Here is an 18,404-nt window from a genome sequence, read left to right on the forward strand (position 1 = left end):
ACACGAATGTACTCACAGTGTTCATTTCACCGTTGATTTCTAGTTCGAGTTCCAAATGATCGAGCCAATGTGTGAAAAACGTTCACGGGGTTTGTGTGTGCTATACTGTCAAATGGACAATTGTGCATACCCGCAAGATGAAGCGGGTGTATGCAAACACATTAGAAAACTTCTTTGTGGCCGAGTTTACTTTAGCATCACGAGGGCTTCGTTTTGATTCCTTTTGCTTTCCTATGCCGTTTCATATGTGTTCCCACCAAAACATGCAATATACTAAGAATGTATATGCATGCTGCATGTCTGTCATGTTACTAAGCTAACTCAATCATGGAATTTCTCTATTTAAGGTAAGGAGTTTCTTCTATAAGGACCATGATTTCATTTTTCTTTTTCTTTTCTTTTTTTTTTAAGCTATAATTGGTGAAAACTTTTGGGTGGAAAACCTTTAAGAGAAACTTACCTCTAGATCTGTTTGCATTTCTTTCTGTTTTAAAACCTTGGCTGCCACAGTATCAGATCAGCAACTCTGCCCTTTTCAAAGAATGAACACGGCGTTTAACTAACTGTGGAGAGCAGCTTCTCTCCCTGCCAAATGCAAATCTGGCCGACAGCGAGAGCCAGATAGGAAGTCAGAGATGGAATGTAATTCAATGCAATGTCAGGGCCAGATGAGTTGGAAATGTCTGCAGCTGTTAAATTGGCGGCTTGTGTGCCACTCGCTATAGCTACAGAGGCACTTAAGATGAGAGTACTGGGTTCCAAACAAGATTAGAGGATGAAAAGTCATTCCTCATGTGTTTGTTGCGGCTCTTTTAATCAAAATGGCTCCAACAAATTCTCCAAAAGAGAAAATTGGAGGATTTATGCAGGGGTTGCAACTACTGTATTTTAAGAGCATGTGAGCGGAGAAATTATTATTTCATTGTAATTCTGCGCTATTCCTCTTCATTAATCTCATTATATTGAAATAGACTAAATGATTCAGATTTTGCCTTGACTATTGTATAATGTTTGGCCAGCCAGTGAAAATTCAGCCTTCCCCTTGTTACTGCACAAGAGATTAGGATTGCGAGAGTTCGGCAGTCGAGGGGTGGTCATTGATGCTTTCTTTTCTCCCCCTGCCCCCTCCTCTTCCAGAGGAAAAGAGTACGGTACTCTGATCTGGACTTCGAGGTAAGATGTCGGATCTCATCCCCTGTCATCAGCCTGTCTCTGCTTTCTTGTGCTTCTGCCAGGACTTGAGTAACGCATAGAGGAGCTTATTGCTAAAAAAAAACACCCTTCCCTTCGCACCTGTGTCTCCCTTGCACTTAAAGCAACGGGCTGTCTCAGACTTACCTTACATAGTCAGCTGTTTCTCCAACAATGGCCCTATGATTGTCCCTCGCTACCTACTGTCTGCCCTCACAAATAAGCTTATGTGTCAAATAATCCCGGCATCTCAAGAATTAAACCCTTCCAGCGGCATGCACATTGAAATGAGACAAGGCTATACATGTTGCTGTGGGGTCCTGGTTGAAGAAACAGCAAAGTAGAGCGCTTCTTGTGTGTGGATGAAGACGAGTCGGTCAGTCGTCGGTTGATACGTCGCATATGTGGCCACAGTTGGCTTGCCGATTATATCTGTTGGAAGGAGATGGTTTGGTGTGCGTCAATATGTTTGTTTCAGAATGACCTGAGTGTACCGTGAATCTCCAGTCTCTAGTAATATATATATGATGAAAATAAGTGACCTCAATACTGCGTTTTTTTTCTGGGAAAATCCATGTCATGTTGACGCTTGTAGAGACTGGACATTCACCCCTTCCCAACATGGAAATATATATTTAAGTAGAGGTTATGGGCAATGATGAGCTACTTACAGTGATTATGGCTGATCCTTTTTAATTATACGACAGATATTTTAATTTTTTATATATTTTTTTTGAGAGCCATCCGTGGCTCCCTGCATGAAAAAGGAGACTGCATCTCCTTTTTCTGTAATGGACGTTGGCATAGAAGAAATACTAAAACATGATAGTGTACACTTCTATGAGTTTAATGGAAGGTGCATTCATTTTCCAATCATGTTTTTTTTTTTCAACCATTGCATTTCCCCATCCATTTAGACAGTGTAAACTCTCGAATGCATGAACTGTGCACTGTAATGACCATTAAAGTCACAGTCGTTTAGCAAAAAATAAATAAAAAAATCCCTGCTAAAGTTTTGAAAGCATTCCCTGGGGATTCAGCACTTTAAGTTGGGGAACTTGGCAGAAACAGCTTTAAAGAACAATGATCAACATCTCTGCTGTACAAGTTGAACTAAACATTTGATTTCATAGATTCTACGTTCCTATAGATTCTGCATTCTCTATAATGCGACTCTCTTTAATTTAGAGGTCCCAACAGTGACCCGCCCACTATGTAGTAATTGGAACCAATCCTAAGCGCCAGATCTCGTTGGTAAGTGTGCTGGTGCGAGTGCTGGCATCTTGCCCCTGTGTCACTTTCAACCTCGCAAGCTGCTTTGACGATTTGCTACTACCGAGCAGCTCCAGCACTGCCCATTAGCTTGGAGAGACGGCAGCGGCACTGACAAATGCAGCTTGCTGTCAGGGCATTACAGATCTGGATTTAGCTGCCTTCGAGATAGACATTTGGGACACAAAGGACACAAGGAAGCCAGTTTATGTTGAACATGCTTTCGCAGGGGCAGGAGTTAAATTCTCGTCCATCTGTTGGACATTTAATGAGTTTGACAAAATCCCAAGTTAACAAGACCCCGAGTTAGCAGGCACAAGTCAGTAACGATGGCATTTTTGTCAGTCACTTTCACGAAATTGTCATTCAAGGGACTCCTCTGCAGCAATCCCAGTTGCCAAATTCTTAAAGACCGAGGAAGTAGATGATAGACGAGCATGAGCCAGCAATCGATCGATCTGTCGGCGTCCCTCTCTAACTCCTTTTCATGGCTGGCATCACTGCAGTCCCTCAGCCTTTTACTCATTCCCATTACCCTGCCTGCCCTTGCATTGCCTCTTCTTCCTTTTCCTTTTTTTTTTTATTCTTTTTTTTATGTTTTTGTTTGTTTCTATTTGCTTCATTTTTGCTGTCCCTTCCTTTCTTCCCTTCCAGAAAGTGATGCACACTCGCAAAAGACATTCTGAGCTGTACCATGAGCTCAACCACTCCTCCAAGTTCCACACCATAGACAGGTATAACAGGGACCCAGCCATGTCCACATTCAAGGTAAGATCATTGCCCAGGAACGGGATTGGAACCAGTTGAACCCATGCACCTCCACTCCCTCCCACACTTTTTTCATGATCCCCAAATCCCACACTGAAGGATTGCAACTGGAAATCAAGTTCCGGTTACAATTGCAGTATTTTTGGTTTAGAGAAACCGCTCATCACTACCTCAGTGTTATCAGCATTATGCTTACTTTGTGTTTAATTGTGAATGCAGCTTTCAGACAATTATAATCATAAAAATTATCTGTCATTTACATGGGGGTACTTATGAGGTACTTTTTTGTTTGATAGCGGTTGTATTCATTATGGTGGTCTTTTTTCCAGCCTGATTGCTGTCTTAGAAATATGAAAACATCTTTTGTTCAGACGGGAATTTCAACGTAATGCGAATACTCTGTGTATTTTCATTGCCATTTGACTAATTCACTGTTGTACCTATTACCGCGACCATGAAGAATCGAACAATAACTACCTCATAAATATTTCTTTAGAGGCACATTCTGTTCCATCTTTCATATTGTAAATGGCTTTCACACCTGATGTAGCTGGCCTGAACTTAATTCATTTTCACTTGCTGTGGGTGCCTTATTAAATACCTATCAAAAAGAGTTGATCACACAAGCTTGTAGCTGAGGCTGAATCAATCATAACAGGTTAATGAAATCCAAATTCTTTAATTTAGGACCTGTGACTATTTGTCACTTTTATGAAGCCGTCCCACCATGATGCATAGAAACCCCTCACAATGTCCTGTATGCTTTGTCTATGCCAATGTCAAACTGGTTACTGTGCTGTATGTGACTGTACTTTTATGTGTGTGCATCTGTGTGTGTGTGTGTGTGTGTGTGTGTGTGTGTGTGTGTGTGCGCGCGCGCGCAGTGTGTCTATGGGTTGCTTGGGTGGGCACCTGTGCGTATGAGACACGGAGGCATTTGTGAATCATTAATATACCATTAGCGGCAGACAAAAGAGTCCCCGCTTGCTCTATGCTGACCTTCAGAGGACCACTTTCATTAAGATTTAAACACACACACACACACACACTCACACACACACACGTTTGCTCATCTGCTGAGCATTAGTACATGGAGCCACGATGTGCGAGCCAGTCTTGCGGGGTGTACTTTTCCCTATCACTGGAGGCTTGCTGGTTTACATCTAGTTTACACCCACGATAAAGGAAGAGAGGCCATTGTGACATCACTCATATTGCTGTTGCCTTGTAGCCACACACATATACAGTATATATATATATACATGCAAAAATGCTGCCATTTTCCAGAGGCAGGCCAGTGGCCTTTTCTTCGCCCATCAATTACTCAACATCTTGATCAAGATTTTCTAGAGCGCTGGCCAATTCCCCTGTTCTTTCCTGCCAACAAATATTTTATGGAAGGTAAGAAAAATAGCAGGCCGCCCGACATGCCATGAGCCATATATTAAAAGTCTGCAGTTCTTAGCAGTTGTGCTGCAGCATGCTAATGTGCTTCACGAGAAGCTCAGGTGTGCTTTCAGATTGTGGCCAAGAAATGAAAGGCCAGTGACAAATAATAGATAATTAAGATAAATTGAAACACACATATCCTCTGGGTTAATGACATCGCAGAAGTTGCGAATTGAAAGGGCAGCATGGATATGGTTTACTCATCCAGATCCATTATGGCAAAAGTAAGTAGGCAGTTCACTTAACTGTGAATAATTACACAGATAATGCTATCAGTGTCGGGCCTTTTGACGGGTCCCAGCTTGAGTTCAGCACTGCTGTTGTCAACATCTCACTTCGAGAGTCACCCCCGGACACGGACATGCTGACTATACAGTAATTATGGAGATGAGAAGGGTGTGTGTGTGTGTGTGTGTGTGTGTGTGTGTGTGTGTGTGTGTGTGTGTGTGTGTGTGTGTGTGTGTGTGTGTGTGTGTGTGTGTGTGTGTGTGTGTGTGTGTGTGTGTGTGTGTGTGTGTGTGTGTGTGTGTGTGTGTGTGTGTGCCTGCCTCTCTGTGGGTGAGTGAGCATGCCCGCAGTGCCTACATGTGTGATTGCATTCTTCTGTGTCTATGTCCAATTGTTTTTTTGTTGTTGTTTTTTTGGGGGGGGGTTTCTGCGTGTGTTTTGACTGATCTGATCTGTTTTATGTTTGAGAGCACCATGTCATACTGCCTGCATTTGAAGCACATAAACCATATTCAAGAGACAATCACTGCATGAGTAATGACATAATCATTTTATAATGACTTTAATAACCTCCTTTCTGTGAACACATGACGGCTTCTGATAGTGATTTTCCCATATCGCACATCAGTGATTTAATAGCAAACATTACTGCATTTCAGGATCTGCTCTCACAGATCAACACCCATGAAAGTTAAATCTTTCCCTTTACATCATGAAGCCAATTGACTTTGTTACTTCAGGACACTCATTATTGAGCATTTCACTTTTTGAAAAGTCTTCCCTTCGAAGGAAAAAAAAAAACCTGGCTTCTTCCTCACCTGCTTAATGACAAGTTTTCTACCCGAAGCCAGATCTCGAAAACTCATTAACCCCGCTGACTTTTGCAGGCTTCTCTCTCCTTTAAAGTGCCTAAACCGTATTTTAACCAGGATGCTAAACACCCTCTAACCCTTCTAACAACCATCGCGGCTGGTGTTCATCCACGACAGGTGCCCCCTCCCCCACCGCCGAGGCACAACCCAGAGCCGTCGCTAGTGCGCAGAACATCCCTTGTTTACAAAGAAAGTCAACGTAAGACCCTCTAAAGCCAACATAAACCTGGTGCAGTAGAGCCCCTCTAATTCACTCTAAAGTAGGCTTGAACTGATGCGCTACATGTGGCACTGTGTGTTTCAAAGTTTGTCACTGTTGTGTTATGTCGCTGTGTTTTCATGCAGCTAATACTTTACATGGGATTTTCAAGTGATGTAATCTTCACTAAGTATTAATTTTCAATTTCCAGTCTTTTTGTAGCAAATTTTTCTCAGCACCCAAAACCACTTAGGTGTAAGAAATAGTTGAATAGTCTACAAATGTTGCATTTAATCGAGACTTAAAAGCACATCATTACTTTGTAGGGTCAAGGAAACATTTAAAACTCAGTTCTTGGATGCTGTCAGATGGCAGTCCTGCTTCTCATTAGGGCCTTATTAGATTTGGAAAAGCTTACACTCTAGTAAAAACCATCCAGAGATACATTAGACAGAGTTATGCTTGCCAAAAACGCTCCTTAATCCTGATAGTTGAATTTTTTTTATCTACCAATGTCAACATATTTTTCATGCTGTTGGAAAAGAGGATCATACGGTGTGTAGGCCAAACAGTACTGATCCAAAGTTAGACATTGTTGTCTTAAAAACGACCAGGCATAACAACAACTACATGTCGACCATGGATACTGACAATTTACCTGGGACTACAGCCTCATGTTTTCAAGTGAAAATGCAAAACTTCTGTTGCGTTGTTTACACGACAAAGGTGTTCGGAGCCGCTAAAAATACATTTTTGAAAATGGCTCGCCTTTTCGAAAAAGGTTCTGACTCTGTCTCCGTGAAAATTGGGAAAAAGGCTGCTATTGCAGATGCCCTCCACGGCTGTAGTGAATAGTTCTTTTGCACATGTGCCAGTAGATGGGCAATAACAACAATGGCGGCCTCCAGAGTGGCACCATTCCAGGTCAATATTCTCCTGAAACTTGGTAGTTTTATTGTTGAAAATCACCTGTAATAGCAATATAACTTTGCCGTCTGTCCATACAAATGTCAGTATACTCGCCATTATTAATGTTTGTAGCTCACATGTGCGGGTGTATGTGGTTTTATTTAAAAAAAATAAACAACAGCACCCACTATTGGCCCAACATAAAAACGTAGTTTTGAACTTTTCTGCCATTTTCATGTAAATGGACAATTTTTCTCATCCGAACACGTAAACACAATGTGTTTTCACTTGAAACGTTGTTGTGTAAACCCGGCCTTAGTGTTGGCGATCTATCTCGCTTCCATGTACCGTGAATAGATACTTAAAGCCTTAATAAAGAGATTGTCAATTTAATCCATTTAATGGCCAAACCTACACTTTCATCTTCGTAAAAGCTACTTTTGTATCACAAGACTTTAAAGCTTGAAAAGACTTGGAACAGTAGTATTAAGAGTGGGAGTCAACAAACAGTAAACTCTGTTACTTGTGATAGAGAAAACATCTCTATTTTCTAATAAATGGTGTTTAAAACAGTAACCAACAGTGTCAAGCTATGAATGTACATCCTGTAGCTGCTCGTCCACTTCCTGTCAGTGCTTCCTCATTGTGAAGTGACTGTATTCAATGGATTTCTGTATTAGTCCCCCCTGAAGTGCTGTGGTGGTGTAGCAGTTCAGTGCATTAGCTCATATCCTCGATGCTTTAGCATTCACATGATGAATGCTAACCTTCCCTTCCCTTGAAAAAAGAATACTTATCAAGAACCGTGGAACTGAAAGTACTATAACATGTGAAATGTACTTGTATGGTGGTATGATTCAGAAGTTGAGTTTCCTCCCATTGTATAATTGGTGTGTGTCTGTGTGTGTAGTGTGACAGACAGATACCCACTTTGTCCACTCCATTGCTTGGCTTAAACCTTGGCGATCTAAACACCTTAACCAAGTGATAAATCAGTTCATAAAGACAATGACCCATCAAACCAATTCATAATAGGCTCATAAACTGTCTTATTCCGTCCATAAATCCGCTCATTGGCACTAAAAAGGGCCAAACAACATACAGTTTTTATGGATGCCGTGTGAGACGTTCAGAGTCAGAAGAGACCTGATCTCTTTTACTCTAGAAAGGTAGGATCTGTGTGTTGGATCTGTTGAGGAGACGAGTGGCTGCCAGAAAATGTTTGGTTTTTCTTTTTTTTTTCTTTTTTTTTTCTCAATCTCATACAATTTTCTGTGTAATGGCAGGGGGCTTAGAGTGATCTCTTGACATTATGAATTGAATCCACACTCTCCATCTAAGCTTTTCTTGTCTCCCCACCCACTCGCTCATATTCTCGTTAACCCTATGTTCCCCATTAATCCCCTTATTTACCACTTAGATGGCTTGAGGCCACAAGGTGATGAGTCAGTGTTATGGATAATAGAGGAAAATACAGAGTGAAGATGTGACTGGAAAGGTCCGCAGCTGAGAACCACCTCGTCTGTTCTGTTCTGCAGCCGAACTTATTCTTGTGGCTACTCTGTGCTGCATTTTCAGATGCAATTTCTCTAAAAATAAAACGTATGCATGACCTTTAAAACATATCACCAAGATGATCCGCTGCTGCTTTGTTTTGGCATCCATGTGCATTTTCAACATGGAGTGGATCATCGCAAGTTAAAAAGGTTACAAAGGTGTGTTAACATTAGATTGTTTATTGACCTTAAACATCAGTGGGTGGCCAGGAATCAAGCATTAAGTTTCTCTCTCTCTCTCTCTCTCTCTTTCTCTCTCTCTCTCTCTCTCTCTCTCTCTCTCTCTCTCTCTCTCTCTCTCTCTCTCTCTCTCTCTCTCTCTCTATATATATATATAATATGTTACTCTGCTGAAGTGGTTAGCTCGTGGGCTTCACATTAACACTGATGAAAATTCAAATACTACCCTTCTTTTTTTAAGTACTGTGGTTCCTCAGGCAGCGGCCATATGTTCCAGCAGATGGATGGAGTCCGTTTTTCATTGTGTATTCCACGATGGAGGCAGGATACAAATGGAGTCAAGGGGGGTCACCGAAAGACAGCGCGGATGCTGTGTGTTTGTAGTAGAGTTATGTATTAGCATTAGTGTCCACAATATTGTTGAAATTTCCAACAGATTTTTGGCCTCTGTCACGGTGGAGTTTGTCGTTTCCTTTCCTTTCCACGGGGGTTCAGAAGGTCGTGGCACACATTTGCATGCAGTGCCCAATGATGCAGTGCTCTGCCTCGCTGTGTGTGGGATGGACGGTGTGTATGCGTATATGAGTGAGGCGGTGAGCGAGAGAGATTTCACTGCATAATAGCTTGGCGGATGCATTTTTTAGCTCTCAAATGGGATATATTTCCATCCCGTCGTCTGCTGTGTTCTTGATTAAATGAAGCGTAGATTGGCCTCGCTCTCCAAATAGACAGCGAGGAGTTTTGCGCAGTCGGGAGGAAAGAAAGACAAAAGGAGTCGGGCGCACTTTGTTGTGATTTTCACTGATCGCGTATCAGAGCAGGAATGGCGAGCAAATTTTTCAATTATAAAAGACGTATTAGCAATTCAACCCGAATGACTATAGGCATGTATGAGAGAACGCCGTGATGAAATCCATGTCTTTGAGATAGCATATGGAAATGCGTCGTGGTAAACTGTACATTATGGTGCCTTTAATAGAAAGAGAGCAGACTGGGCTGCTTTCCTTATGCATCAGCTGTTAACATTTATAGCTGTTATTGATATATATTTTCCAGGTCACTTGAGTGAAATTAACTCAGGTAATGTGTCTGCCTTGAGTGTAAATTGAAGATGTATAAATTTAAATTACAATGGCTCGTCTTTTTTTTTTTTTTTTTTCTTGATTCATTGAGGGCAATTTGCCTGCACATGCAAGCCCCGTAGGTCTTGATAGTCCATTTGGTGCCATTAAGCTAAGGGGTTTTCACTTTCACATTGACGCCTCCCTTCTTTTTCCCCTTCATATCCTCTTCTCCCTTCCATTCGTCCCCGCAGCTTGACATTTCTTGTCTTGCTGTCTCCCTCATTTTCCCATTCCTCCCTCTAAACACGGTCCTCGGTGGCACGTTTGAGGCATTAATTGAATAATTAATTTCACTCATTAGCTTGTTTTTAATTATTTCCTTGCCCCCTTCTCCACGCCGAGTATAAACTCATCAACTGTTTTTCATCCTTCCGCACAAATTGCCCGTGAAAACCGAGGGCTGGCGGAGTGTAGCTTTAGCACAGCGGCTCTATCAGTAGCTCCTAATGAGGGGACGGGGAGTCCAGGCGGAACAAACCTAACACTGGCTTCGTGCACCAACAGGCACAATACTAATTTAGCTCATTTACTGTCCTTGGGCCAATTAAAAGGAGGTGAAAAGGTCCGAATCGAGAGCTGGAACCGATTTCTCCATAGGAGGGCTGGCCTTGGATTGCAAAGACCCAGACAGTGGTAAACCAACCCTGTGTGTCTGATTGCTCGTTTGTTTGCAGTGTGTTGCACTAATGGAATTTATTTACCCTACATTCACCAGATTTGGCGCCTTTGAAGGGCCTTATTACTTGTGTCACAGATTTCTTTCCTGCTAAGGGGGTAAATGGTGCTAAAGAGAGCTGCGCACGGTCTATTTATGTGCCACCCTAATAAATTATGCTGATGCTGTTGAAAAGGCAATCGACAGCCTGTCATTACCTTGATGATATAATGCAATAAACACACAGAACTCTTGATAAGCCGCACCAAAGCCGAGTGACTGAAGTGACCATCTTTTTTTCTGGCAACCACTCACTCCGCTCCCTCATTGTTTGATGTCACTTTCAATCTGTTCTTGTACAAATATGATTTCTTGTTTGATGTATAACCTCACATCAAGTGTGTGTCTTTGCTTTGACTGTGAATTTTTTTTTTTTATTGATTTCTTTGTTGTTGTCGTTTTTTTTTGTTTGTTTTCATGTCTTCTCGTTTGTCGGCTGGGCCTTGTGTGTCGCATGCTTGTTGTCACGTCCCAGTATGAATGTAGCCAGACAGTCAGCAGAACCATGGGCCTCCAAGTCAACAAAGGTAAAGTTAACCCACTTACCCGCCACCACCTGTCCTCCCCCGTTACGTCCCCGCAGACAGCCGTGCCACATTGCTCACCCACATCCGCACACGATTCCCCAGTTCTGCACTCCAAATGTGGTGGGGACTCTGAGCTGCAGAGAGTGGGCCCGCATCCACCAACAACACCACCGAGGCTTCTAGAAATGGCTTTAGATATTTGTGCTGTAGCGCCTTTGTAGTCTCCCACCGAATCCTGACAACCCATTCACTTCACTTTGTTCTGTGGCGGCTGCAACTTTGTAGCGATTTCTCTCTTTTAGTTTGCCCAAAAGTTTAAATGCACAAAAAAAAAAAGAAAAAAAAGAATTAGATCTGACTGACTGTCATCCGTGTATGTATTTGAGTGTCTTTTTGGTCCTCACAGCTACATCAACTCAACTTTCTTCTCCGTGCTGTATCTGCATAGCTATAATACAATAATAATTTTCTGAAGCCTCATAACGCCTCTGCCACAAAAAAAAACCCAGCCTGTCTGTTATTTAAATGGTTAATAGTGCTTGGGTCTGACACTAAGCAAAAGAAAAACAGTGTGAGAGCAGTTGTGACTACTGATATTGTGCATACTGTGCTTTTGGAATTTAATCATGCAATCACGTTTGGAACTTTGATAGATGAAGGAAAAACCTCCATTACAATGATTGAAATAAAACCAAACACCATTATAAATTCATTGCTTACAGATGACTGGTGATGTTCATCCTGTCATTCAACCGTGATATGTTTGTCTTTTATAGACACAAATTACTCAGTATAGAAATACGATTTTTAAAGGCAACCTTTGCATAAAATCGACATATTTCTGAATAACTATTTGGAGTTCTCGAGGAAAAGTTGAAAGAAAAAGGGAAATTGGTGCTCATTTTGAAATCTCTACCTGTTTTGCTTGACACGTGCTCAGTGTGTAAGTGTCAGCGTGTCTGTTCGCAGTCGCAGGGAATAACAATACATCATATTTTGCCGAATACATCCAACACATTGCATGAGTTGGATGTAAAGTACACATTACAGCGACAGACACAACACTCCGAGGCAAACTGCCAAAACCCACAAGATCTTTTTAACCTTGGATGAATGTTACATCTTACATACCAACTCCAGACAAACACAGTCTGTCTGTCGTTGTTCTCCCGCACTCGTGTACATCAAGTTACAAACACTTACATAAACAGCTCTCCTAAAAGAGCAATGTGCAGGCCCATCTGCTGCGCTTTACAGACAGGAGCATTAAATAAGGACATCAACTAACAATGGAGCAGTTCAGAAAGTGTTTACACAATAACCTCACAATCATTTAGGTATAATAAGAAAAGAGTCTATATGGTCAGAGACTCAATTTGTCTGACCCTTCCATCAGGGGAAATGACCATATCTGGTACCTCCTACATTTCTTTTTTCCAAATGTACAAAATTTGTGTTGAATATTCAAATGCATCTGGCAATTCTGGGATTTCTACAGTATGTGAGACTTCTAGAAAATGTGACAGCTTTTCAGAATTTAAGGCAAATATAGTAGATAGGGCAGTTGTAGGATTTGCGAAAGTTTGGGAATCGGAGGCCCAATTTACACATTTCAAGTGAAACTACATCGTTTTTGTTTTAGTAAAGTTTCATGTTTACATGTCAACGTTTTGAAAACGATGTCTGTTTACACGGATAAATCAGAAACACTGAAAAAGATGTAGTTTTCATGCAGGGCCACTAGTCAGTGCTGTTGGTTGTTGATGTAATGAAACCACACACATGCACACAGAGAACAATACACTATAAACATTGACAAAGGCAAGTACTTGTTTATCTGTATGGACATACAACTAAGTTGGATTGCTGTTACAGGTGACTCTCAACTATAAAATTACCAAAGGTGCTAGATCTCAAGAAAGTTCTAGACTGGAAGACAGTTCCCTAATGTATGACAGTTCTATAATGAGATACAGTTCTAGAAGGTGACGGTGTTCTAGAAATGTCAGACCTCTACATAATCTTAATATATCCCTAAACACATTTGAATGGGATTTTTTGAAAAATGGAAGTTTTGAATATTCTAAAGTGTCGGAATTGCTAAAAAAAAAAAATCATGAATCCATCTTGACTTGAACTCAGACAGTCAGCTAACAAAAGAACAACACAAAGCTCTCTCGACATGTCAACACTGGTGTTGGTGGACTCATCATCAGTCCCCACGATGACCGGTCTCCTGTGCAACACCTGTTATCTTCACTGCCTGTTCTGAGAATAAAGTCACCAGACCACCAACAGAGGAACAAGCCACCACACGTAGTGCTTTGCTAAAAAAAAAAGAAAAGGAAAATAAGACAAGCACATAAAGAAGAAGGATAGATAACACTGCAGAGGTACAGCGGGGGGGGGGGGGGGGGGGGGGGAGTAAGGTTTATGCGTTGAAGAAGCCAGAGGCAGAACATACAGAGTCAGCAATGTCCACTTTATAGCCGAGCTTTACCTATTTTATGTGTTAACACATACAGCGGGAGATCAATAATGCAGATACTGTAAATAGCATTTCCAAGCAGTAATAACCGGATTAGTTATCCTCTTTCAACATTATTTAGAAAACATGAGCTGCAAAGCCTCCAGCACTGTGCGGTAGATTCATTGCTAAGGCTTTCACAATCAGATTACTTAACACCCGTGTGCCGTCTGTTCTTTTATCCGTCTCATAGTGGCTGTGGTTACTATTAGATCTGTGTAGCAAGTTGAGTTTTTGTTTTTTTTCCTCCCATCACTCCATCCTTGCCATCAGCTTCCCTTCTTCGCTTTGGCATATGCTGATGTTGAAAGCGTGGCCAACACATCTTAGACATGCGCGTGCAGCCGTGCCGACACCGACCTCCATCTGCACTGTTTCTGTCCATGTGTTGTGAGTGTGAACGTGTTTTGTTTTTCTTTTTGTGAGAGGGACTGAACGGTGGAGAGGGAGTGAGAGATGGGGTGGGTGTACGCACAAAGCAACAACTGCCCGCTCACCTGATGGAGGTGTGGGAACAATGCCGTTGTTTTAGGGCAGAGTTGTCAGTGACTGTGACCCCCATCCCCTTCCCTCTTCTTCTCTTCTTTTCCTCTGTCTTTCAACCTCCCTACCTCCTTTTTGTCCCCCACCCCTACCATTTCATCACCACAGAGGGAAAAGCGATGGAGCATTTCGTCTGCCGGAGGTGAAAAGAACTCGTCGAGTGTAAGTAGAGGGGTTTCTGGCAGAGCGAGTGGCATGAGATGGGGGCAGAGGGGAGGCATAGATGGCGAAAGGGAACGGATCGACACGCAGTAGCAGCGAAATCGCGTTAGCCTAGTCTCCCAGGGATAAAGTTGGGCTTAACTGCAGCATTACCCACACTCCTGCATTACAAAATGTTCCTTCGCCAGCATTTAGCATGCAAATTGGCTCCCAGATTATGCCTTTTGTATTCATTTTACCAACTGTCAGGCTGAGACGCAGGGAGAATGATAATCAGGCAGAGATTGCCCCCTAGCGCTTCGGCGACGCGACGATCGTCATACATTGCAAGGGGGAGGGGTTGCTGCTGCAGATCAATGCAGTGTGTGTGTGTGTGTGTGTGTGTGTGTGTGTGTGTGTGTGTGTGTGTGTGTGTGTGTGTGTGTGTGTGTGTGTGTGTGTGTGTGTGTGTGTGTGTGTGTGTGTGTGTGTGTGTGTGTGTGTGTGTGTGTGTGTGTGTGTGTGTGACAGATGAAGAGAATGACAGCTGCGGAGGGTGAATAACTCAAAGTGAGTTACATGTGAGCACTTTAGAGGTGCTGCTGCACTGAAGCGAAGGTGGGGCGGCGGCGGCGCTCGAATGCAAACAAAATAAGAGGCTGCAGGATCAAGTGAAGTGCTGAAGCGCTGTCTCCTCAGATGGAGTAGATACATGCAGACGGGGACTCATCCGGCATCATTAAGCATATTTGATGTTTTCACCGAATCTGCTCTTGAGATGATCACTGAAACTCCTCTGAATATTCATCGTGTGAATTCTTCATTTAGTATGATGATCAAGCACCGCGGGTTTAATGGATTTAATGTGTCTGTGCAAAGTACCGCGAGTCGTCTGTCGCTTTCTTTCTTCCTTTTAATGTTTTGTCATTGTACGTTGTGCTCCACCAAGAGTCATCTGGGCTGGCAGTTCCCCCATGTCTTTCCTTACTTGTATCTGTGAAATCATCTCCGTGAGATCTCAGCGAGATAATGAGTCCAATTTGAATAATGGCGCTTATCGCATGCATAATGCTGGGTCTAATTTCGTTTTTGGCTAATCCCGCAACATGTATTTTACATGCATGGTGGGCATATCCGCAGACCACACGCCGCGATCACAGACCTTGAGTCTAAAAGCGCTCATGCTTTCATCAGTTAATGCGAAAAGTTTCTAATTAGGAAAGATGGCGGGGTTAAAAAGGATGGCTGCTAACATGAGAACAGAGGATAAATAAAAATGTTTTATAAAGACACGGAAAGGGGCCTTGAAGTACAGGTATGTATTTTGCCCTTTTTTTTTTCTTTTTTTTTTTTTACTTTACGTGGGAATGAAAACAAAAACTATCAAAGATGTCTGTGGCAGTCTACCCTCCCTGCATGCCTGTTGACATTTGCAAAGGTTAGAAGCAAAAAGATCCTATTCTACCTCAGTGAGCGCATATTGTAGGGTATCCATCTCCAAATACGTGCGGAAGTTGTCATTCCTAGAAAAGAAAATACAGCTTTTGACTTGTTTTCATAGTCCTGGGTTTTGGTTTTTGTTTTCCTGATCAGTTCTGACACGGCACTGACAAAAAAGTAATTACTACACGGTACAAAACACCAGCAGTCACAAGACCCGGCTTGGAGTAAACAAGTCAGTAGTTCAGTGTAATTATCGAAAACGGCTTTATTGATGGGGTGAACCTTGAGACGAGTGTCTCCTCACATTTGTAATGATCATCTATTTCACAGGAGAACTGTGCTTGCACAGCTACGGTGAGTAAAGAAGGTCAAAAGCAGAAACCAAAATGGCACCGAGGTGCCTCGGGACAAACATGCACAGCCACGTTGTTTCAAACCTGCACTGTGCGTACAAGAAACTTAGTTATGATTAAAGTAACGCTTTGGTGTCTTGGGAAATATGCTCATTACACTGTTTGTGTAATGAACTTTCCGGAGTGTTCGCTGGTGGCTTGTGAAAATAAGTGAGACATACAGCCCATTGTATACCAGTGTAACAGTCATTCTTACTCCAGCTTGTACAAACTATATGGGTTTATGTAGTTTAGAGATACAGATGAGAAGATTTTGTTGGTTTTGGAGTAGTTGCTGTTTTTTTTTTTTTTTTTTTTTTACTTTAGTAGTAACTCCCAACTTTTTAGGTGTTAAGTATATTTACTTCTGTTACATTTCAAAGCACAAAGGTCCCAAAGGTATACTCAGACATGTATTGTTCGGAGCTGCAATTTTAAAATTTCAGATATATGCTGTATGTATAACATCAGATTCAATTCCTGTAAATTTCAAGGAGGTGAGACTTCCACGTTGAAAACCTTTAAGGAAATGGGTAGATTAATTAATTGCAGCTTCAGGGTGCTTTTACACAAGCTGAGAACAGACCAGTGTGTGTACTTGGTGTAGACCGAAATGAAAATGAGCTCTAATAATTTGGTCTGGCTGCTTTTACACCGACTTTTCTCTCTAGAAAACATTCTGCACTAACAGGGTGATGCATCATGTCCTTGACCGGTGTTCAGCTCCTTTTGCAGAAGAAGTCTTTGCTTTTTTTTTCTGTTTAGTTTTTTTTGAGAAACCCGACTGAAATATGCTGTTTTCCTTTTGGTGTTACCGCTGAGCAAGTCAACCTTGCTGACAGGAGCACCATTTTTGAAAGCTTATTAGCATTGACGCAGGTAGCTATTTTATAATCAGATTAAAAACATGTATTTACATGTTAAATCTGAAAAAATGTTTTGTTTTTGGCAATAGCTTGAGTTTCTGTTTTTGTTCACCTCTACCCTTTTAAGAGCAACATAAGATACAAACTATCAGGACACACATGTTTGGGAAAATAATTGGATTGCAACAGTTCTTGCTCCACAGATAATGTAGAGATTTTTGCCTGAGGGTGAAGCATGAAATCCAACAGTTCTGACCCGACCAGCTGACCCTGGGAGATTCTTGATATTATTAAACATGATCAGTTATATATTTATTTAATTTTTTTTTATTCTTTTTAATGGTTTCTCTTCTACAGTTTCATCTAACACTTTTTTTTTTTTTGCCCGAACGTGGCTGTTTCATTTGCCCTTATCCATTTAGGACAAGTCCACCCCGGAGGACCAGAGCTCATGGGACAGCTTCAAGACCATGACCCCCGAGCTGTCCATCGTGCCAGGGGAGCAGAAGGACCGGATGGAACTGCACAATAAGAACTGGGACTCCTCCTCAGCAAACACACCCGACTCGTCCGAGGGGGACTTCCAGACTGAAGTGTGAAGACGTACACACACACCCCCTGCAACCCCCCCACCCCCTCCCCCCTCCACATGGACACACCCGCGCTCATGCCGAGACACAGATGCACACAGAGACAAAAGACTCGTGAAAAAGTTATACATAGGTACATGGTTCTTTTTTCTGGCAAGGATCTCGCTCACTCTGCTGTCCGTCTCCTGCAAGATGTGCTCCGTCGAATCCCATACTGTATTTGTTTACTGCTGCAGAGGACAGACATGGAAAGAAGACTGTTCTACTCTATATTTTCGCAAAGACTATTGAAAAGTAAGAACAGGGGCTCGACGCGTCTGTGACTGAAGAGAATTTTTAAATGAACTTAAATGAAAAACAAAACAAACAAAAAAACAATGGTTTAAAAACCCTATTTCTGAAAAAAAAAAAAAAATGTCTTGATTTTATTCCGGAGAAAAAAAGAAAAAAATCTCTTTCAAATGTTTGATGACTCTGGGAGGGGTGGGAGAGAAAAAGAATATTTCTGCACCGTTCAGTTCTTTTTATAGCAAAGGGGGAAAGATCTCACTGAGGTTTCACACACTGGTAGCCCCCCCTAGGCACCCTGCTTTCAATTATTTCCTTTTCCCCTTCTAATGGATGACGAAAGCTTGGAATCGCTCAGTCTTTTCTTTATGTTTCTTTGTTTCTTTTTGTCATCCGGATGGATAGGGAATGCGGCGGGGTGTGCGGGGGAGCCGGGACAGATCTGCTCATTGATATGTGCCATCCGCTTTGCTGTTTTCAGGTTCCGGTTCAACAATTCCTCCTAGCCATCCATTCCTCTCACGATCTCCGTGTCAACTCTGCGTCTCTTCAGTTTGTGTATTTTCTCCAGTTTTTGTTTTTTTTCCGAGGGGAGGTGGAGGGGGTTTGGTGTCCTCCCTGATG

At 42.1% G+C, this 18,404-nt stretch overlaps 1 protein-coding gene across 4 annotated transcripts in view; it reads left to right on the plus strand.

Moving 5' to 3' along the window:
* LOC308122835 (adhesion G protein-coupled receptor B2-like) overlaps positions 1-17,892 on the plus strand; it is a 72,186-nt gene extending 54,294 nt beyond the window's left edge. The window contains exons 18-23 of one of the 4 annotated variants that reach the window (XR_013936174.1): positions 1,138-1,173; positions 3,118-3,231; positions 5,898-5,979; positions 10,939-10,990; positions 14,169-14,222; positions 17,325-17,892. Coding sequence is in view for 3 of the 4 variants with exons in the window: in XM_080484960.1 (XP_080341086.1) it covers positions 1,138-1,173; positions 3,118-3,231; positions 5,898-5,979; positions 10,939-10,943 (237 nt within the window). In the remaining variant the exon portion in view is untranslated. Of the gene's footprint in view, positions 1-1,137; positions 1,174-3,117; positions 3,232-5,897; positions 5,980-10,938; positions 11,317-14,168; positions 14,223-17,324 lie in introns of those variants that run through there. The other 3 variants (XM_080484960.1, XM_080484959.1, XM_080484961.1) reach the window with 3 other exon arrangements.
* The last annotated feature ends 512 nt before the right edge of the window (positions 17,893-18,404 follow it).

Source organism: Lipophrys pholis (genome assembly GCF_963383615.2).
Source record: "Lipophrys pholis genome assembly, chromosome: 17".
NCBI lineage: Eukaryota > Metazoa > Chordata > Actinopteri > Blenniiformes > Blenniidae > Lipophrys > Lipophrys pholis.